The sequence below is a fragment of the Macaca thibetana genome, chromosome 4, assembly GCF_024542745.1.
Source record: "Macaca thibetana thibetana isolate TM-01 chromosome 4, ASM2454274v1, whole genome shotgun sequence".
NCBI lineage: Eukaryota > Metazoa > Chordata > Mammalia > Primates > Cercopithecidae > Macaca > Macaca thibetana.
This window is the reverse complement of record NC_065581.1, coordinates 117747552-117765710: the sequence shown is the minus strand read 5'-3', so window position 1 is coordinate 117765710 and position 18159 is coordinate 117747552. Positions and strand designations below refer to the sequence as shown.

Below are 18159 nucleotides of genomic sequence, written 5' to 3'. Positions count from 1 at the left end.
ACCTTGAGCACAGCCACCCAGGAGAGGAGATTAACACTGAGAAGTCCACGCCAGTATCCAGGAGGAAGTCAATTTGCTGGCCCTAAATGGTTAAACTTACCTGGGGCTCAGTGAGGGTGATGACATGAGCTGGTGCTTGCCTTGGGCACCCTCAGTCCTATTGTTGGGTCATCTGGTTGGGGGATTCTGGACCAGAGAATCTTTGTTCTCTGGGGCAGTATGCCTTCCAGTGATTGCTTTGGCATAGCGGACATGGGCAAGGGGGCAGCTTGTTTCTCACTGGACAATCTTTCTTAAAGTGTCCTTGCAAACTACACAGATAACAAACCCTACCAGGTGATTGGCCTGCTCCATTTTCTGTTCTCTCTGAACCACCAATGTTTGTTTGTCTGAGGGCCATGACTAAGGCTACGGCCTTTCTCTGATCTTGCCTTTCCTTTTGGCCTGTTTCTCTTGGTCCTTATATAGAACACCAAGGTTGCCAGGTTTAATAATGCCTCCAGATTTTGTTCAGGACCCAGGGCTCACTTTTGGAGCTTTCTCGTGATATCTGCGGCTGATTGGGTAATAAACTTATCTTTTAGGATCAATTGTCCCTCGAGGGAGTTGGGTGAGAGGGGAGTATATTTTCTTAAGGCCCACTCGAGGAAGGCGGAAAGATTTTCTTCCTTTCCCTGAGTTATGGTGGACATCATTGAAGAATTCATGGACTTTTTCCTAATTCTCCTTAGTCCTTCTAGAACACAGGTCAACAGATGTTTGTGACTCCAGTCCCCATGATCTGAGTCAAGGTCCCAGTGGGGATCCATACTGGGGACAGCTTGCTGACTAGTAGGCAATTTGTCCCTTTCTTCAGCTGTCATTCTATCATTAACGTGACTAAGATACCAGGTATCTTCAAACTCTCAGGCTGCAGCTAAAGCCACATTCTTTTCATTAAAGGCCAGGGTTTGATCTAACAATAGCATGACATCTCTCCAAGTGAGGTTGAAGGTTTTCCCTAGACCCTGTAGGACATCTATATACCTATCAGGATTGTTTGAAAACTTCTTCAGGTCTACCTTGATCTGCTTTAAATCAGAGAAGGAGAAGGGGACATGTACCCGGGTTGGGGCAAATTCCACTCCCCCTACAGCATGAAGGGACATAACCGTTAGCCCGGGGGTTTAGTGGTCCCTTGGAGATTTATTTGCTTATTTCCTTCTGGGTGGGGGAGATTAAAGGAGGCTTATCATTGACAGGAAGGGGAGCTGTAGGGAGGCTAGGATACGGAGGTAGGCTGAGAGGTCCTCCTGTGGAATGTAAATTGCAAGCTTTGCATAGTTGTGGATTATCCTTCAATGAAAAGACAGCTTGGACAAAAGGTATTTCACTCCATTTGCCTTCCCTCTTGCAGAAAAGGTCAAGCTGCAGAATAGTATTATAATTTATACTTCCCTCAGGTGGACATTTTTCCCCATCAGAGAGAGAATATTGGGGCCAGGCCGTAGTGCAGAAAAAAGCTGCTTATTTTTCAGGGTTTGCAGGTCAAATTGGTCCCAATGTCTTAAGATGCATTTCAAGGGTGAATTGGTTGATGCCTGAGTGTTTTCCATCTGAAAGAAAAACTGCCCACATTTTTATTGTTTGCTTGTTTCCCTGCCCAAGAACCTGCAACAATACCTGGTCCCTGCTGTTCGGAATAGTTGCACTCACCAAAGCAGCAGCAGAAACACTAGTTTTCCTCCTAGACCACAAAAAGGACCGAGGAAGGTTGGATTTAGCAGCCCTTACTGACGCATTCTCAAAAACATGCACCCTTACCTTTCCTCTTAGACCCCAAAGAGGTCCAAGAAAAATTGGATTTAGTGACCCTTAATGACACATTCTCAAAAACCTGGTAGTTAGAGTCCTAAGCATTTTTTCATGTTAGTATTGGGGCCTTATCCTTGTCCTATAAAGATGATATGCCTCAAAATGGAGTGGAGGGCCATACCCTGAGGGAGGGAAGGGATCTACAGGGTTGAAAGAGTGACACCTTTTTTCCTCACTTCTCATCACATGAATAGGAAGGATATAATTTCTGAGACTCCTCATACCCTAGCTTCAGGAATAGCCTTTGTTAGGCCTGGTAGTCCAAGGAGGGATCCTAACATTCCAGAGAGCCTCTTCCTGACAGACTTTGGGCAAAAATTATGTCTTTCTGATTGGTGAGGCCAAGTGCCTAAAGAAGGGAGCAGAGTCCTGAAATTTATATTAAAAAATCATCCTTAGAGGAGAAACTAGAAGAGCACCAAGGACAGGGAGTGGTTTTTAGAATCAGGACTAACCTCAGATAAGAGAAGTGGGAGGAAGTTTGTCTGACAGGCACTAGGACCCAGGAGGCGAGGGCCAGGATAGATAGGATAGATGGGTGAGTCTGGCTTGGGTGATGTAACTTTGAGAGTTCTGCTCATGGCTGCAGGCTCAACCAACTTTTTGTTGGGACCCCGGAGCTGAACGGCTTTCCTCTCTGTTGTCCCTTGGCTCAGCCCGTAAGTGCAGGAAAAGTGGACGCTTGTTCCAGGTAAACCAATGCTCCTGACTCCAAAGAGTTGGGGTTGTTAGAGAGCCCTTTCCCTGAAAGCCTGACACCCATGTCTTTAGTCCGGCAGCTGCACTAGTCACTTTTAACTGGCCAACAGGTGTCCAGTGTTTAGTCCCCGAATTCTAAGGAAAAATAGGACAGAATAGCAAGTGAAGGGGGTCTGGTGGTACTCACTGCATGGCGATATCCCAGACGAGCCCCCATGATGTCTGAGTTTGTTCCTTCTGGTGGGTTTGTGATCTTGCTGACTTCAAGAATGAAGCTGTGGACCTTCACAGTGAGTGTTACAACTCTTAAAGATGGCATGGACACAGAGAGTGAGTAGTAGCAGGTTTATTGGGAAGAGTGAAAGAAAAAGCTTCCGTAGCATAGAAGGGGACCCAAGCAGGTTGCCACTGCTGGCTGGGGTGGCCAGCTTTTATTCCCTTATTTGTCCCCTCCCATGTTCCATTTCTGTCCTATCACAGTGTCCTTTTTTCAATCTTCCCCACAATTAGCTACTTTTAGACTCCTGATGATTGATGCATTTTACAGAGCGCTGATTGGTACATTTTAAAGAGTGCTGACTGGTGCATTTTACAGAGAGCTGATTGGTGCATTCTACAGAGTGCTGATTGGCGCATTTTACAATTCTCTTGCTAGCTACAGAGCACTGATTGGTACATTTTTACAGAATGCTGAGTGGTGCATTTTACAATCCCCTTGCTAGCTACAGAGCACTGATTGATGCATTTTACAATCCTAGCTACAGAGTGCTGACTGGTGAGTTTTACAATCCTCTCGTAAGACAGAAAAGTTCTCCAAGTCCACACTTGGCCCAGGAAGTCCAGCTGGCTTCACCTCCCACCATCAAGGAAAACTGACTTCCCCTCCCTCCAAGATGAGGTGTGCCATTGTAGGATTCCAGCACTGAAACGCTGCCATGTACCCCAGGAGCTATGGTTGCAGAGTAATCCAGTTTTGGAACCAAGGTTCAGATGCTGAGCTCTTTTCAGGATCTCTATGTGTCGGCATACATGTGCCTGTTGTTGGTAGGTCACCTCTTGGTACTTACTCCTGGAGAAGCATCACTCGTGAAAGATTATAGATTATAGATCTTTTGAGAGATTTCTGTGGTTTGGCTCCTACATTGTTATAGACATTCATAACTCATCAAAAGTTGTCTTATTTTTCAGCTTCTTGTTTTCATGTGTTGAATCATGTAGAACAACTTCCCTTGTAAAAGGCATATAAACAATACCATTACAGATCTCACTTCTAAGCTTTGCTCCCCAACTACAAGTTGTCATCAAGAATCCAGTGATTTTGTTAGCTTTCCCTTTTACCTCTCGGTGCCTTGGAATCCACCTCTTCCAGAGGTTGGAGGTAATATTGGTCCTTATTCTCAAATATTTTTCCCTGACCTCAGGACCAGTCAAATATTATTCACCATGTCTTTTGACTCTCGTACTATCACAATGAAGTTTTTTTCTATCACTCTGTTGCAAATGGAAACATTTGTAAAATACAATAAAAATGACCCAGCAATGTGTAATTGCTATAAAATATTTAAAACTCATTCTCACTTTCAGAATTCATCCCACAAAGGGCCAATTTGCAGATGGAAGATGGTACACACACACACACACAACTCACATTGAGCATATTATTCTAGAGGCCCAAGGACATCATACTAGGCTCACAACCTATTCTGAAATAGCATAGCTTTGTAGATGGGTATCCAAGTGAACCTTATCTGCCTCCTTCCCTCTTTCCCTATTTAAATATAAATACTATGGAAAGATATAAGAAAAAACAAACATCTAATCAGGAAATATTTTCTTTTCAGTCAGAGTCAGCAGAACTGGTGACTTACAGAAACAATCCAAGTTTGAAATGACAAAAATACACCCAACATAAGTAAATTCACAAGAAAGGCAAATGAATTTTAGAAATCCAAGATCTCATAAAACCATGATGGAAAAAGAAGTTATGGCCCACTGGTTTCTAAAAGAGTCATATTATTAAAATGTTAATACTTGGGGGATGTTTTATTTCATGTTATAAAATGGAAAACATGAATTTTTTCTATATTTTACTAATAGATCAGTGTTGGGATTTATATTATTATTTTCTCACAAGTTTATCATGATTTTATATATTTTTGAAAAAAATGAAAAAATAATTTGGATATTATAGTTTTTTATATTTTTAAAAGTTTGTAGTAAATTACATTTCTGAATGAGTTATAACTTCTAACAAATTATAAATTAATCAATTTTCCATGTTACTGTAGCCTATTACAACCACATTTACATACAAAATTAAATAGTTAAGGAAAGGGGGCTGGGACCTGTGGAATTGGAGAGTGAGGACTTGACACAACTTCTCCCGAAAAAAGAAGGAAGCAAAAATAAACTAGAAAAAAATATATACTAAAATGTTTTAGAAACCTAAAAATGAACTGAGGGCATAAAGCTAAATAAAAAATAATTACTAAAACTAAGAACAATGACAAAAAAAGGAATCTAATTTTATTCATTTCCTATTGATTTTGTAACAAATAACCACAAATTTCATGATTTAAAGTAATACAAATTTTTTTATCTTGTATTTCTGAAAGGCACTAATGTTAAAATTAATGTGTTGGCAGGCCTGCATTCCTCTTACAGGCTACAGGGAAAAATCCATTTCCTTTTCCACCTTCTAGGGCCATCTGACTTCTTGGCTGTGGCTTGATTCTCATATTCAAGGCCAGCAGGACAGCATCTTCAACTCTCTCTGTCTCCCTCTCTCTCTTGCCCCTTCTTCCATGCCCATTGTCTTTTCTCCTTCTTTGACTCTTCTGCTATCTCCATCTTTTCCCTATAAGGGCTCTTGGGATTATATTGTGCCCACCTGAATAATCCAGAATATATTTTTTCCATTTTAAGATCCTTAATCACATCTGCAAAGGTTTTGTCATATAAAGTTACACAGTCACAGGTTCCAGGGATTAGGATGTAGGCATCTTTGGGGGTGTATTAGTTTCTCTACCAAACTTGGTAGGAACAGTGGGGATCTGTGGCATATTAACATGGGGTTCTCTCACCAGTTCCAAGGTTTATAGCACAGCAACCATGAGGACCAGCAGTCTTGATATCAATGCTAGATGGGGGCTTATCTGATTTGAGGCTTCATGGAAAGTCCCCATGCCCGTTGCCATTGTTGAAAGCAATGGGGAACTTGGTGGCAAACAACTGGGAATAGCCAACATCACAGCTGCCTGAGACTGTAATACTGGCCAAGGAGCAACAGATCAGCCAAAAATAAGACAGAGAGATCTGAGTAATGTAAGAGCCATCGTGGGCTTTGATAAGCTTCTAATATTTTGGGGCACCTGAATGGCTACATACATGTTGGGAATGTGTGCACACTCAGGAGAGACTACAGAGGGTCCATCTTATCTCCTTGTCCTTGTTTCAGTATGAGACTTTAAACCAGTGAAAGTGGGGACAGCTTTGTACGCTGCCAGAACTTTGAATGTGTACTCTAAAATACATAAAGATCTCCTTGTCAAGAGTGGACGCTATACTAAATCAAGGTGTTTAAGAGAAATCTTCGAGAAAATATTGTATAACCACTATTCTGACCGATTGGTGACTCCAAGGAAGCTAGGATTAAAAATAAAAATTAAAAATTAAAGAAAATCGTTAGAAACATCATTATCTGAAAATTGCAGGGGAAATAAGACTCTACAAGCAAATTACTAAGTAAATAAACAACTAAACAAAGAAAAGCCACAATAATCCCTTGGGGAATCAGAATGCAGAGTAACTATAGTGTATTAAATCAATTGCACATGGGAACAGGCAAAAATTTCATGACAAAGACACCTAAAAGCAATTGCAACAAAAGCAAAAATTAACAAGTAGTATCTTATTAAACTTAATAGCTTCTGCACAGTTGGCCGGGCGCGGTGGCTCAAGCCTGTAATCCCAGCACTTTGGGAGGCCGAGACGGGCGGATCACGAGGTCAGGAGATCGAGACCATCCTGGCTAACACAATGAAACCCCGTCTCCACTAAAAATACAAAAAAATTAGCCGGGCGTGCTGGCGGCGCCTGTAGTCCCAGCTACTCGGGAGGCTGAGGCAGGAGAATGGCGGGAACCCGGGAGGCGGAGCTTGCAGTGAGCCGAGATCGCGCCACTGCACTCCAGCCTGGGCGACAAAGCGAGACTCCGCCTCAAAAAAAAAAAAAAATAGCTTCTGCACAGTAAAAGAAACTATCAACAGAGTAAACAAACCTACAGAAAGGGAGAAAATTTTTGCAACTCTCCATCTGACAGGTTGTAATATTCAGCCTCTATAAGGAACTTAAACAAATTTACACGAGAAAAACAATCCCATTAAAAAGTCGGCAAAGGACATGAACAGACGTTTTTCTAAAAAAGTCATACATGCAGCCAATAAGCAAATGAAGAAAAGCTCAATGTCACTGATCATTGGAAAAATATATATTACAACCACAATGAGATACTATCTCACACCAGCCAGAATGGCTATTATTAAAAAGTCCAAAAATAACAGATGCTGGTGAGGCTGTGGAGAAAAAGGAACATTTATACATTGTTGGTGGGAGTGTAAATTAGTTCAACCATTTGATCTAGCAATCCCATTACTGGGTATATACCCAGAGGAATATAAATCATTCTACCATAAAGACACATGCATGTGAATGTTTGCTGCAGCACTACTCACAAAGATATGGAAGCAACCTAAATGCCCATCAGTGACAGACAGGATAAAGAAAATGTGGTACATATGCACCATGAAAGTCAAACTGTCCCTGTTTGCTGATGACATGATCGTATACTGAGAAAACCCTAAAGACTCATCCAAAAAGTTCCTGGATCTGAAAAATGAATTCGGTAAAGTTTCAGGATGCAAAATCAATGTACATAAATAAGCAGCACTGTTATACACCAGTAGCAACCAAACTGAGAAACAAATCAAGACTCAATCCCTTTCATAATAGCTGCAAAGAAAAAAAAAAAAAAAACACTTCGGGATTTCACCTAACCAAGGAGGTGAAAGAGCTCTACAAAGAAAACTATAAAACACTGCTGGAATAAATCATACATGACACAAACAAATGAAAACACATCCCATGCTCATGGATGAGTAGAATCAATATTGTCAAAATGACCATACTGCCAAATGCAATCTACAAATTCAATGCAATTCCCATCAAAATACCATCATCATTCTTCACAGAACTAGAAAAAAGAATCCTAAAATTCATTTGGAGCCAAAAAAGAGCCTACATAGTGAAAACATGACCAATCTGCATAGCCAAAGCAAGACTAAGCAAAAAGAAAAAATCTAGAGGCATCACATTGCCCAACTTCAAACTATACTGCAAGGCTATAATTACCAAAACAGCAAGGTACTTTCATAAAAACAGACAATGAAACAGAATAGAGAACCCAGAAATAAAGTCAATTACTTACAGCTATCTGATCTTCAAAAACCAAACAAAACAGAAAGTGCAGAAAGGACATGCTATTCAACAAATAGTGCTGGGATAATTGGCAAGCCATATGTAGAAGAATGAAATTGTATCCTCATCTCTCATCTCTCATTTTATACAAAAATCAACTCAAGATGGATCAAAGACTTAAATCTAAGACCAGAAACCATAAACACTCCAGAAGATAACATCAGAAAAAGCCCTTAGGCAAAGATTTCAGGACCAAGAACCCAAAAGCAAATGCAACAAAAACAAAGATAAATAGATGGGACTTAATTAAACTAAAAACCTTCTGTACAACAAAAGAAATAATCAGCAGAGTAAACAGACAACCCACAGAGTGGGAGAAATTCTTCCCAAACTATGCATTCAACAAAAGACTAATATCCAAAATCTACAAGGAACTCAAACAAATCAGCAAGAAAAAATAACAACCCCATCAAAAAGTGGGCTAAGAACATGAATAGACAATTCTCAAAATAAGATACACAGATGGCCAACAAACATATGAAAAAATGCTCAACATCACTAATTATCAGGGAAATGCAAATCAAAACCACAATGTGATACTACCTGATTCCTGCAAGAATGGCCACAATCAAAAAAACAAAAAATAATAGATCTGGGTGTGGACATGTTGAAATGGGAGCACTTTTATACTACTGGTGGGAATGTAAACTAGTACAACCACCATGGAAAACAATGTGGAGATTCCTTAAAGAACTAAAAGTAGAACTACCATTTGATCCAGCAGTACCACTACTGGCTATCTACCCAAAGGAAAAGAAGTCACTATATGAAAAAGACACTTGCCCACACATGTTTATAGCAGCACAATTTGCAATTGCAAAATACAGAACCAGCCCATCAACCAACCCATCAATCAAACAACCCATCAACCAACAAGTAAAGTGTGGTGTATACACACACACACACATACACATATATATGTATATATGCATATATGCACACACCATGGAATACTACTCAGCCATAAAAGGAAATGAAATAATGGCATTCACAGCAACCTGGATGCAGTTGGAGACCATTATTCAAAGTGAACTAACCCAGGAATGAAAAATGAAAGATTTTATGTTCTCACTGGTAAGTGGGAGCTAAGCTATGAGAACACAAAGGCATAAGAATGACACAATGGACTCTGGGGACTGGGGGAAGGGTGAGAGGAAGGTGAGGGCTAAAAGAGTACACATCGGGTACAGTGTACACAGCTCAGGTGATGGGTGCACCAAAATCTCAGAAATCACCACTAAACAATTTATCCATATAAGCAAGCATTACCTGTTCCCAATAAACCTATTGATAATAAATAAGTAAATAGTTGGAGATTCAGCAGTGAAAAAAAAAAAAAACCAAGTTGGATAGAAAGTAATAAAGTAGGCCTAAAGAAAGAAGAAGGAATAAAAAAATTTTAATGAGACAGAAAACAAAGGAAATAAAGAAGATTCATCAAAATTAAGGCAAATTTAAACACATTCACAATAAACAAGCACTTGTTTGTGCTTGCTTGATAATTTGTTTCCAGATGATCTGCCTTAAAACAAATACTAAAGGAAGTCCTTCAGGCTGAAAGAAGGTGACATCCAAAGGGAACTCATAGCCACAAAGAAAGGTAATTATGTAGGTAAATTTTAGAAGACAACATAAATAGATTTTCCATTTTTTTTACTTATTTAACAAATAATTTTTATAAAACTATATTGTTGGGCTTATAATGTACAAGCATATATAACACTAATGCACAAACAGTGGTAGAAGGAACAAAGAAAGAAAACTCACAATAAACTGGTAATACAAGGGGATTTCCTCAGACTGATAAAGGATAATTATGAAAAACCTATAGTAACCATCATACTTAATGGTGAACCACTGAATAATTTCAGCCTAAGGTCAAGAACAAGGCAGGATGTCTACTGTAACCACTTACATTCAACATTTTAATGGAGGTTCTTGCTAGTTCAATCAAGAAAGAGAAATAAAACACATCAATCTTAGAAACAAAAAAGTAAAACTCTATTCTCAGACAACACTCTCCTATATGCTAAAATTCTAAGAAATCAGAAAAAGAAAAACAATGAATAAGTGAGTTTGGCAGGGTCACATGATGAAAGATTAGTAAACATAAATCAATTTTATTTCTATGTACTATTGATGAACAATCAAAATTGAAATTGAGAAGAAAGTGTTATTCACAACAGCATCAATAATAAATACACGGAAATAAATTTAACCAAGTGTAGAATTTATGTATTGAAAACTACAAAACATCACCAAAGGAAATTTTAAATTATCTAAATAAAGAGATCATTTATGCTTTGGACTATAAGACCTAATGTTGAGATAGTAATACCCCTCAAATTGGTATGTAGATTCAGTATAATCTCTATCAAAATCATAGTAGACACTTTACAGAATTTGATATGCTAATCCCAAAACGTATATGAAAATGCAAAACAACAACAACAACAAAAAACCAGAATGGCAAAATAATTTTGAAAAAAAAAAGATCAAAGTGGGAGAGGAACTCACTCAACTTGATAAAGACTTTCTACAAAAAAACCTATGGCTAACATTAATGGTGAGGAATTAGAAGCTTTCCCACTAAGATCAGGAGCAAGCCAAAGATGTCCTCTGTTACCACTCTTTTTCAACATGTAGAAGAACTCCTAGAAAATACAATAAGACAAGGAAATGAACTAAATAGATAAAATAATTGGGAAGAAAGAAAGAAAACTCCTGGCCAACGTGGTGAAACCCCATCTCTACTAAAAATACAAAAATTAGCTGGGTGTGGTGGCACATGCCTGTAATCCTAGCTACTCGGGAGGCTGAGGCAGGAGAATCGCTTGAACCAGGGAGGCGGAAGTTTCCGTGAGCCGAGGTCGCGCCACTGCACTCCAGTCTGGTGACAGAGTGACACTCTGAAAAAAAAAAAAAAAAAAAAAGGAAGGAAGGAAAAGAAAGAGAGAGAGGGAGGGAGGGAAAGAAAGAAAAAGAAAAGAAAGAGAGAGAGGGAAAGAGGAAGGAAGGAAGGAAGGAAGGAAGGAAGGAAGGAAGGAAGGAAGGAAGGAAGGAAGGAAGGAAGGAAGAAAGACTGTATTTGTTTGCACATGGTGTGATTGTGTAATAGATGTACCACTCTGGTAAGGGATGTTAATAATGGGGGAGGCTATGTGTGCATGGGAGGAAGGGGGATGTGGGATATCTCTGTATGTACTTCCTGTCAATTTTACTGTGAAACGTAAAACTGTTTCTTTTGTTGTTGTTGTTGTTGTTTTCTGAGACAGAGTCTCACTCTGTCGCCCAGGCTAGAGTGCAATGGCAAGATCTTGGCTCACTGCAATCTCTGCCACCCGGGTTCAAGCGATTCTCCTGCTTCAGCCTCCCGAGTAGCTGGGATTACAGGTGGCTGCCACTGTGCCCAGCTAATTTTTGTATTTTTAGTAGAGACGAGGTTTCACCATCTTGGTCGGGCTGGTCTTGAACACCTGACTTCGTGATCCACATGTCTTGGCCGCCCAAAGTGTTGGGATTACAGGCGCGAGCCACCGCGCCCGGCCCTAAAACTGCTCTTAAAAATAAACACTTTTCTTTTTTAAATGAACCAAGCGGGGAGATTTTTACTATGTAATTTCAAAATTGGTCATAAAGTTAAAAATAATGATCAAAACACCATGGTTTGACACTTTCTTTAAAAGTTAAAGAATTTTACCATATGACCCAGTAATCCACTCCTACTTACATAAAATGTCCGGGAAACACAAATCTGTAGAGACATACATAGATTAATGATTGCCCGGAGTTTGTGGTGAGAACACAAAGGGACTATTATAGGACAAAAGAGAGATCTTATTTGAATGATGAAAATGTTTTAAAACTGGATTTTGTTGATGGTCACACAACTTGGTAAATTTACTAAGAAGTATTGAATTAGAACCTTAAAATGGTTGAATTTTATGTATGTAAATCACACATCAGTAGTTATTTTTAAAAATAGTCAGTGGTCTGGAAATGCTGAAAAGTTAATATGCTAGACTCAAGTCTCTTAAATCTGTTCTTGTGGGCTCACTACTGGTCTGTGGATTAAAAAGCTGCTGCTAATTTGATTTTCAGTGTTTATCTTTTATATATTGCCTACTCCACTGGACTGTAAGTTTATTGAAGGTAAAATACTATTTTCAGTATTTCAGTATAAATATGTAAAAAATCTATTTATATCCCAAGCCCGGTAGTACTTAGCGTAGCATTCAGGCAAAGCCCAATCTCATTAAATACTAGGCCATTTAACTTGTTAATAATGAAATTTTGTAACTTAATATAAGACTTGTTCTTATTAATGGAGACTAATCCTCCTCCATCTAACTGTGATTAGAATAGCATTTTGTTAATTTTTCATTTTTGTCATCTTTATTTAACTAAAAGCATAGTAACACCAGCTAGAGGATAAACAAAATATAAGCATATAGTTATATATTATTAACATTGTATTAAATAAGACAAGTCCAATCAATGGTTGTTTTACAATAGAAAATATTATTTTCAATTAAAATGAGATATTGTCATTTAGTTAGTCATTATTGATTATTTTTTAAAGCCTAGGTTTTTTGTTTTTTGTGTGTGTGTGTGTGTGTTTTAAAGAAACAGGACCTCGTACACGATCTCCAACAATTTTGGAAACATCTCCACGACTTATTCGAAAAGCACTAGAATTTATGGATTTAAGTCAATATGTTCGGTAAGTTTTCATAAACATGATTGATGCAGACAACTGTGTGTTTTGTTAAATCAATTATTAAAATATTTAAATGTTTTCTGTAAAGATTTAATTTGAGGCCTGATTAAGGTGAGAGGAGCTACAGAAAATATCTATCACACCTGCTGCCATTATTTAATTAGATTCCATTTTTAATAACTAGATGATAGGAGTAATATAAATATATTAAGCATATTTATAAGTTTGGAAACATTGTCAAAATTACTTAGCTGCATAAATTCAAAAGGAAAACCTACAAGATATTCTCATAGTTTTGAACACAAGTTTCACAATCACCTCATCAAGTGGTGAATCCAAATTTATTGATATTCTCCAAAATATTTTCCTAAAATATCAGTGAGTCAATAAATGGACCATAGCATATCCAGAAAATAAGCATTTATTTTTTTCTATCCCTAATGTTTTATTTGACTCAGACCACCACACTGTTGATATGATTTAAAATTGTCTGCCGTCTAAAGTGAAGCTTATTCCAGAGTTCCCAAATGAAATTTGTATCTTTTGATGATATTTTGTATCAAGGAAAACAGATACAGATCCTCTGCTGCAAACAGATGAATTGAATCAGCAGCAGGCAATGCAAAAGGCAGAAGAAATTCATCAGTTTCGACAGTACAGGAGCAGAGTCCTTAGCATTCGAAACATTGACCAAGAAGAGCAGTTGAAGTTAAAAGAAGAAGTCCTGGATATGTATAAGGAAATGCGGGTGAGTCTAAGAGCACATACATAGATTATAGTTGGCAAATTCTTTCATAACATTAAAAAGAAATTATACAATTAAATAATATTTGTACAGAAATGTCTTGAAAACGTAGGTTTTTATGATTCACAACTTCTAGGAAAACATCACAAATTTGATTCTATACATCTCGCCTCACTCCCTCCCTAAAATCCCCCTAAAATGCAGTGTTGGGAATCTATGCTGAAAGATGGGAAGAAAAGGAGGGAAGACAACAACAAAATTATTTGTTCAAATTGGAAAATAACTGGATTAAGATCACATTAACCGGCTTGAGACACACGAATCCTAAACTGGCAGTGGGAAAAGTCTTAACAAGCCCATTAGCTCCTCAGAATTCCTACAGAATCCCTCAAAGGCTCAGCAGTTGGTGGCACCAGATATGTTAGGAAGTAAAAGTGAAGTAGGAGGAAAATGAAAATAGTTGGGTTTGTTCAGCTTAAGGCTATTTAGGAATTGCAGATCACTACTTCAACTTTTTGCATCCAGATTATTGTCAACCCTTCACCCCGGCAGAAGAATAGATGCCCGTTAGTTAGAGATGGCAACTTTATTGAAAGTGGGAATATCATACTAGAAAAGGGGAAATTCAATAAATGTATATGGATAACTTCCCACTATGGAGAATGAGAATCTTTTTTTCTCCCTCCTCCCTGCAACACACACGCACACACCCCTACGCATTCCCAAAGTCACTAAAGCCTATAGGACATTCTAAATATTTTAGCTACAGTGAGACTGTCATTTCCAGTAATGGCTCATGTGAGGAATGCTCCCATTTGACATCTCTTCTTGTTAGTCCAATAGGCACCTCAAACAGAACCTCTCTAAATCCAAATTCAAGAATGCTTGCCCTCCTCCTACCCATCTCAGCGCAAACATGCCACCCCACCAAGATTCTCCATCTTGGTCAATACTAATTACATTCTTTCAGTTGCTCAAGCAGAGACTATGGAGACATCTTTGACTTCTCTCACTCCTCACGTGCAATCAGTTGTCGGAACCTCTCAACTCTACGTTGAAAATATATCCAGAATTTGATGATTTCTTACTATCTCTGTTCCCACCATCCTAGCCTAACCTGTCATTCTTTCTTATTCAGAGGATTGCTACAGCCCAGTTACTGATCTAACTGCTTCCATCTTTGCCCCTCCGCAATGTGGTCTCTGCTTTGCCACCAAAACAATTGTACCAATCACGACAAACTAGGCTTATGCTGTGGTAACAAAACCCCCAATATCACAGTGGCCTAGCATAGTGTTTGGTAAACTCATTTTCTGTAAAGGGCCAAACAGTAAATATTTATGTTGCATCTACTTAACATTACCAATTTTTACACAAAATCACAGATAATACCTAAATAAATAGGATAATGGCAAAATAAATAAAACTTTACTTAGAAAAACAAGCTATAAGCCAGATTTACTTTACAGGCTTAAGTTCACTAACTCTGGCTAAAAACAGTAAAACAGCATTTCTCATTCTAGCTTTGTGTCCAGTGTGGTTCAATAGAGCATTCTTTTACTTATTAAGATCCCCAGGCTGAAGGAGCTTCCATAGAGACACTTCTACCATGATTATTACAACAGGGGAAGAGAACATGGGGAATTGCACATTGGCTGTGACTATTTCTACCCAGAAATGGCACATTCATTTGCACTCATATTTCACTGATCAGATCAAGTCACATAGTCACATACAACTTCAAAGAAGGAAACTACTTTGATGAGACCTTGATATCAAACTTGTAGCATCAAGCACTGTGAGGCAATGCATTTCTGTTGTTTAAACCCAGTTTGTGGTTCTTTGTTACAGCAGCCCCAGCAAACTAATAAAGAGGGAGGGCAATGCTACCAGGTACCTGGAAGATAACCAGCAATATTTTGTGAATTACACTAATGGTTATCATAATGCATATTTAAAATGAAGGTAGAATCATTTCACTTCCCTAATGGCTTTACATTTTGTTAAGAAAAAAGCCAAAATCTTCATTATGACTTCCAGAGCTTTCCGCTCTGTTCTTTTTATCAACCTTTTCCCAAGCTGACTTTGCCTTTCCACTAACAGCAAGGCATGTTCCCACCTCTGGGCCTTTGACCTCTGGGCCTCTGGGCCTCTGAGCCTCTTCCTGGAATATTCTTTCCCCAAAGTGTAAAATGGTTTACATTTTCCTTTTATGAGCTCTCTCCTCTAGGGTAACTTATTAGAGAGATCTTCACCAGCTGCTCTGTCAAAATTAGTACCCTCAAAATTTGTGTGATTGTGCCTAGCCTTATTTTTCTTTAAAGCATTTACCCTGCATTTGCATTTATTTATGAGTGTATGAAAATGTAGATATAAATACTATGCTTTCATTTTTGTTTGTTCTCTGCTAGAATATAGACTATATGTGAACAAATACTCTGTTTAGATTCACTGTTGTTGTCCCCAGAACTTCAGAGGAATGTCTACTTTGCAAAAGTTTGTTTAATTAATGAATCAGTAAATCAGTGAATGGATATTAAAATTGTGTAAGTTTAATTTATCATGCAGGAAATAATTTAGATTAGATTAGAAAACGAAAGGGAATTTCAGGATTCCTGTTTGTGGTTTTTGTGTGTAATAACCACGAAAAATGCTGCAGATGGAGAGGAAATGGGGAAAAAGTACTAACTCAGACAGCTTCGAGTTCACACCCATTCATTTATGTGTGAGGCACAGAGAGAGCCCTAGTTTTGATTGAAGCCATTTTAAGAGAAACATGATCAATAACATATTTCTTATCAGATAGGAGAATGAATATATTTTACACTCATTCCTCAAGGGATTACTGATGTATATTAAACTTATTTACACATGCTCCTGAAAATGTCCCTCTCTCCTGCACATTCTCTTGCTCTGTCTCTTTCTCTCTCTCTTTAATATGTCACTACTATCATCTTGTACTTGTGCAACTGGTTTAGTCAACCCAGTTTTATTATGGTAGATACAGTACTATTTTTTGCAAAAACTTCAGGAAGACTGATTCTGACATTCAGCTTTTCCAACATCTCAATAAAATTAAGCTGGTTGCAAAAAACATGGAAAATGTCTTGATAAATTCAAGGATGAAGACAACGCAGTCATTTCTAGAAGAGTCTTTTCAGGCTAGCATTTGTGCTTTAATCCTTCTTCTTTGATTATATTATTTTTGAAACAGTAAGCAATTAATATGGCCACTTCCCTCTTAAGAGATGAAAGAGAAAAGGAGAAATCAGCAAAGGTGACTGAACAGGAGCAGCTGGTGAGACAGAAGACAATTTAAGAGCTAAGTGAAGTCAGTTGATCCAGGAGGAGAGCGCGTGGTTAAGCAAGAATAAGAACACTAAATGATCTTGGATTTAGCTTCATATAAGGCCTTGGTATCCTTGATGAATACAGTTTTGCTAAAGTGGTGAGAATGAAAGTCAAGCTGACAAGAACAAAGTAACCAATGGATTTGGCCATATTATTTGGAGCTTCATCAAGTACAGCTCAGATATATTTTGTCAGGGATAGCATACATGTGGGAAACTCGTAATTTCTTGAGCACAGTTACTTTGCAAGAGACAGTGGGCTTATTAAAATCTCATATAGATTGTATTTGAAATAATTTAAACAGAGAATACCTTTGGCAAAATATGTATGTTTTCTTTACCTTTGACTATGTTTTCTACAAATGTTTTTATTTGCCATACTGTGTTAAAATCTCATGAACCCTTTGTTGCTATGTTTTGTGTATTGATAAGCTTTTGAGACCATACACTAATTTTCATCTTCAATCGTTTTGCCTATGAATGTATGGGCATAAGGACAGGGTAAAGGAATTTCATTTTTTCTTTCTGGGAACATAAACCTTTACCCGTGGAACTTATTTGTTTGGGGTTTTGCTTTGGAACAGGACTCCTTAGATGAAGCCCGACAGAAGATTTTCGACATCCGGGAAGAGTACAGAAATAAATTGCTGGAAGCGGAGCGCCTAAAGCTGGAAGCTCTGGCTGCTCAGGAAGCCGCCATGAAGCTGGAGACAGAAAAGAAGACCCCAGCTCCTGACAAACAGAAAAAAAAGAAAGGAAAGAAAAAGTAACCAGGGGATGTCCAATACTATCCCACTTCTGGAGAGAAAAAAATCTATTTGTAATAATCTATAACTGCCTGCTGATAAAACAAGATTCTGGGTCAACTGAAAATAGAAATTGTTCTTTCTTAGAAATATTTTCATGATAACTTGTTAGTTTTCCTCAGAAAGCTAGTATTTGAAGCCATTTGAGTTTAAAATGCTCTAATTTCAATAAAATAGCTTCCAAATATTTAAAATGTAATAAAATATTTGTTTGACACTCTAAACTGCCTGCATTTTTCATTAGAAGTGAAACAAGATCGTAAATTAATCAACAGGATTATCTTTTAAAATTTCAACAATGAGAAAAGTGGCTTTTGTTCTTAGAAGACATTTAGTCTCAAACTTTAAAAGTTTAAAAATACTAATAACTATGCTTCAGAATTATGTTTCAGAATTATGCTTTTTTTTTTTTGAGACTGAGTCTCACTCTGTTGCCCAGGCTGGAGTGCA

At 38.0% G+C, this 18159-nt stretch overlaps 1 protein-coding gene across 3 annotated transcripts in view; it reads left to right on the top strand.

The window, feature by feature from the left end:
* ADGB (androglobin) overlaps positions 1-17933 on the top strand; it is a 235959-nt gene extending 218026 nt beyond the window's left edge. For all 3 annotated transcript variants that reach the window (XM_050787327.1, XM_050787328.1, XM_050787329.1), the window contains 3 exons: positions 12715-12811; positions 13373-13556; positions 17488-17933. In XM_050787327.1, the coding sequence (XP_050643284.1) occupies positions 12715-12811; positions 13373-13556; positions 17488-17673 (467 nt within the window). In that variant the 3' untranslated portion in view covers positions 17674-17933. The remainder of the gene's footprint in view (positions 1-12714; positions 12812-13372; positions 13557-17487) is intronic.
* The last annotated feature ends 226 nt before the right edge of the window (positions 17934-18159 follow it).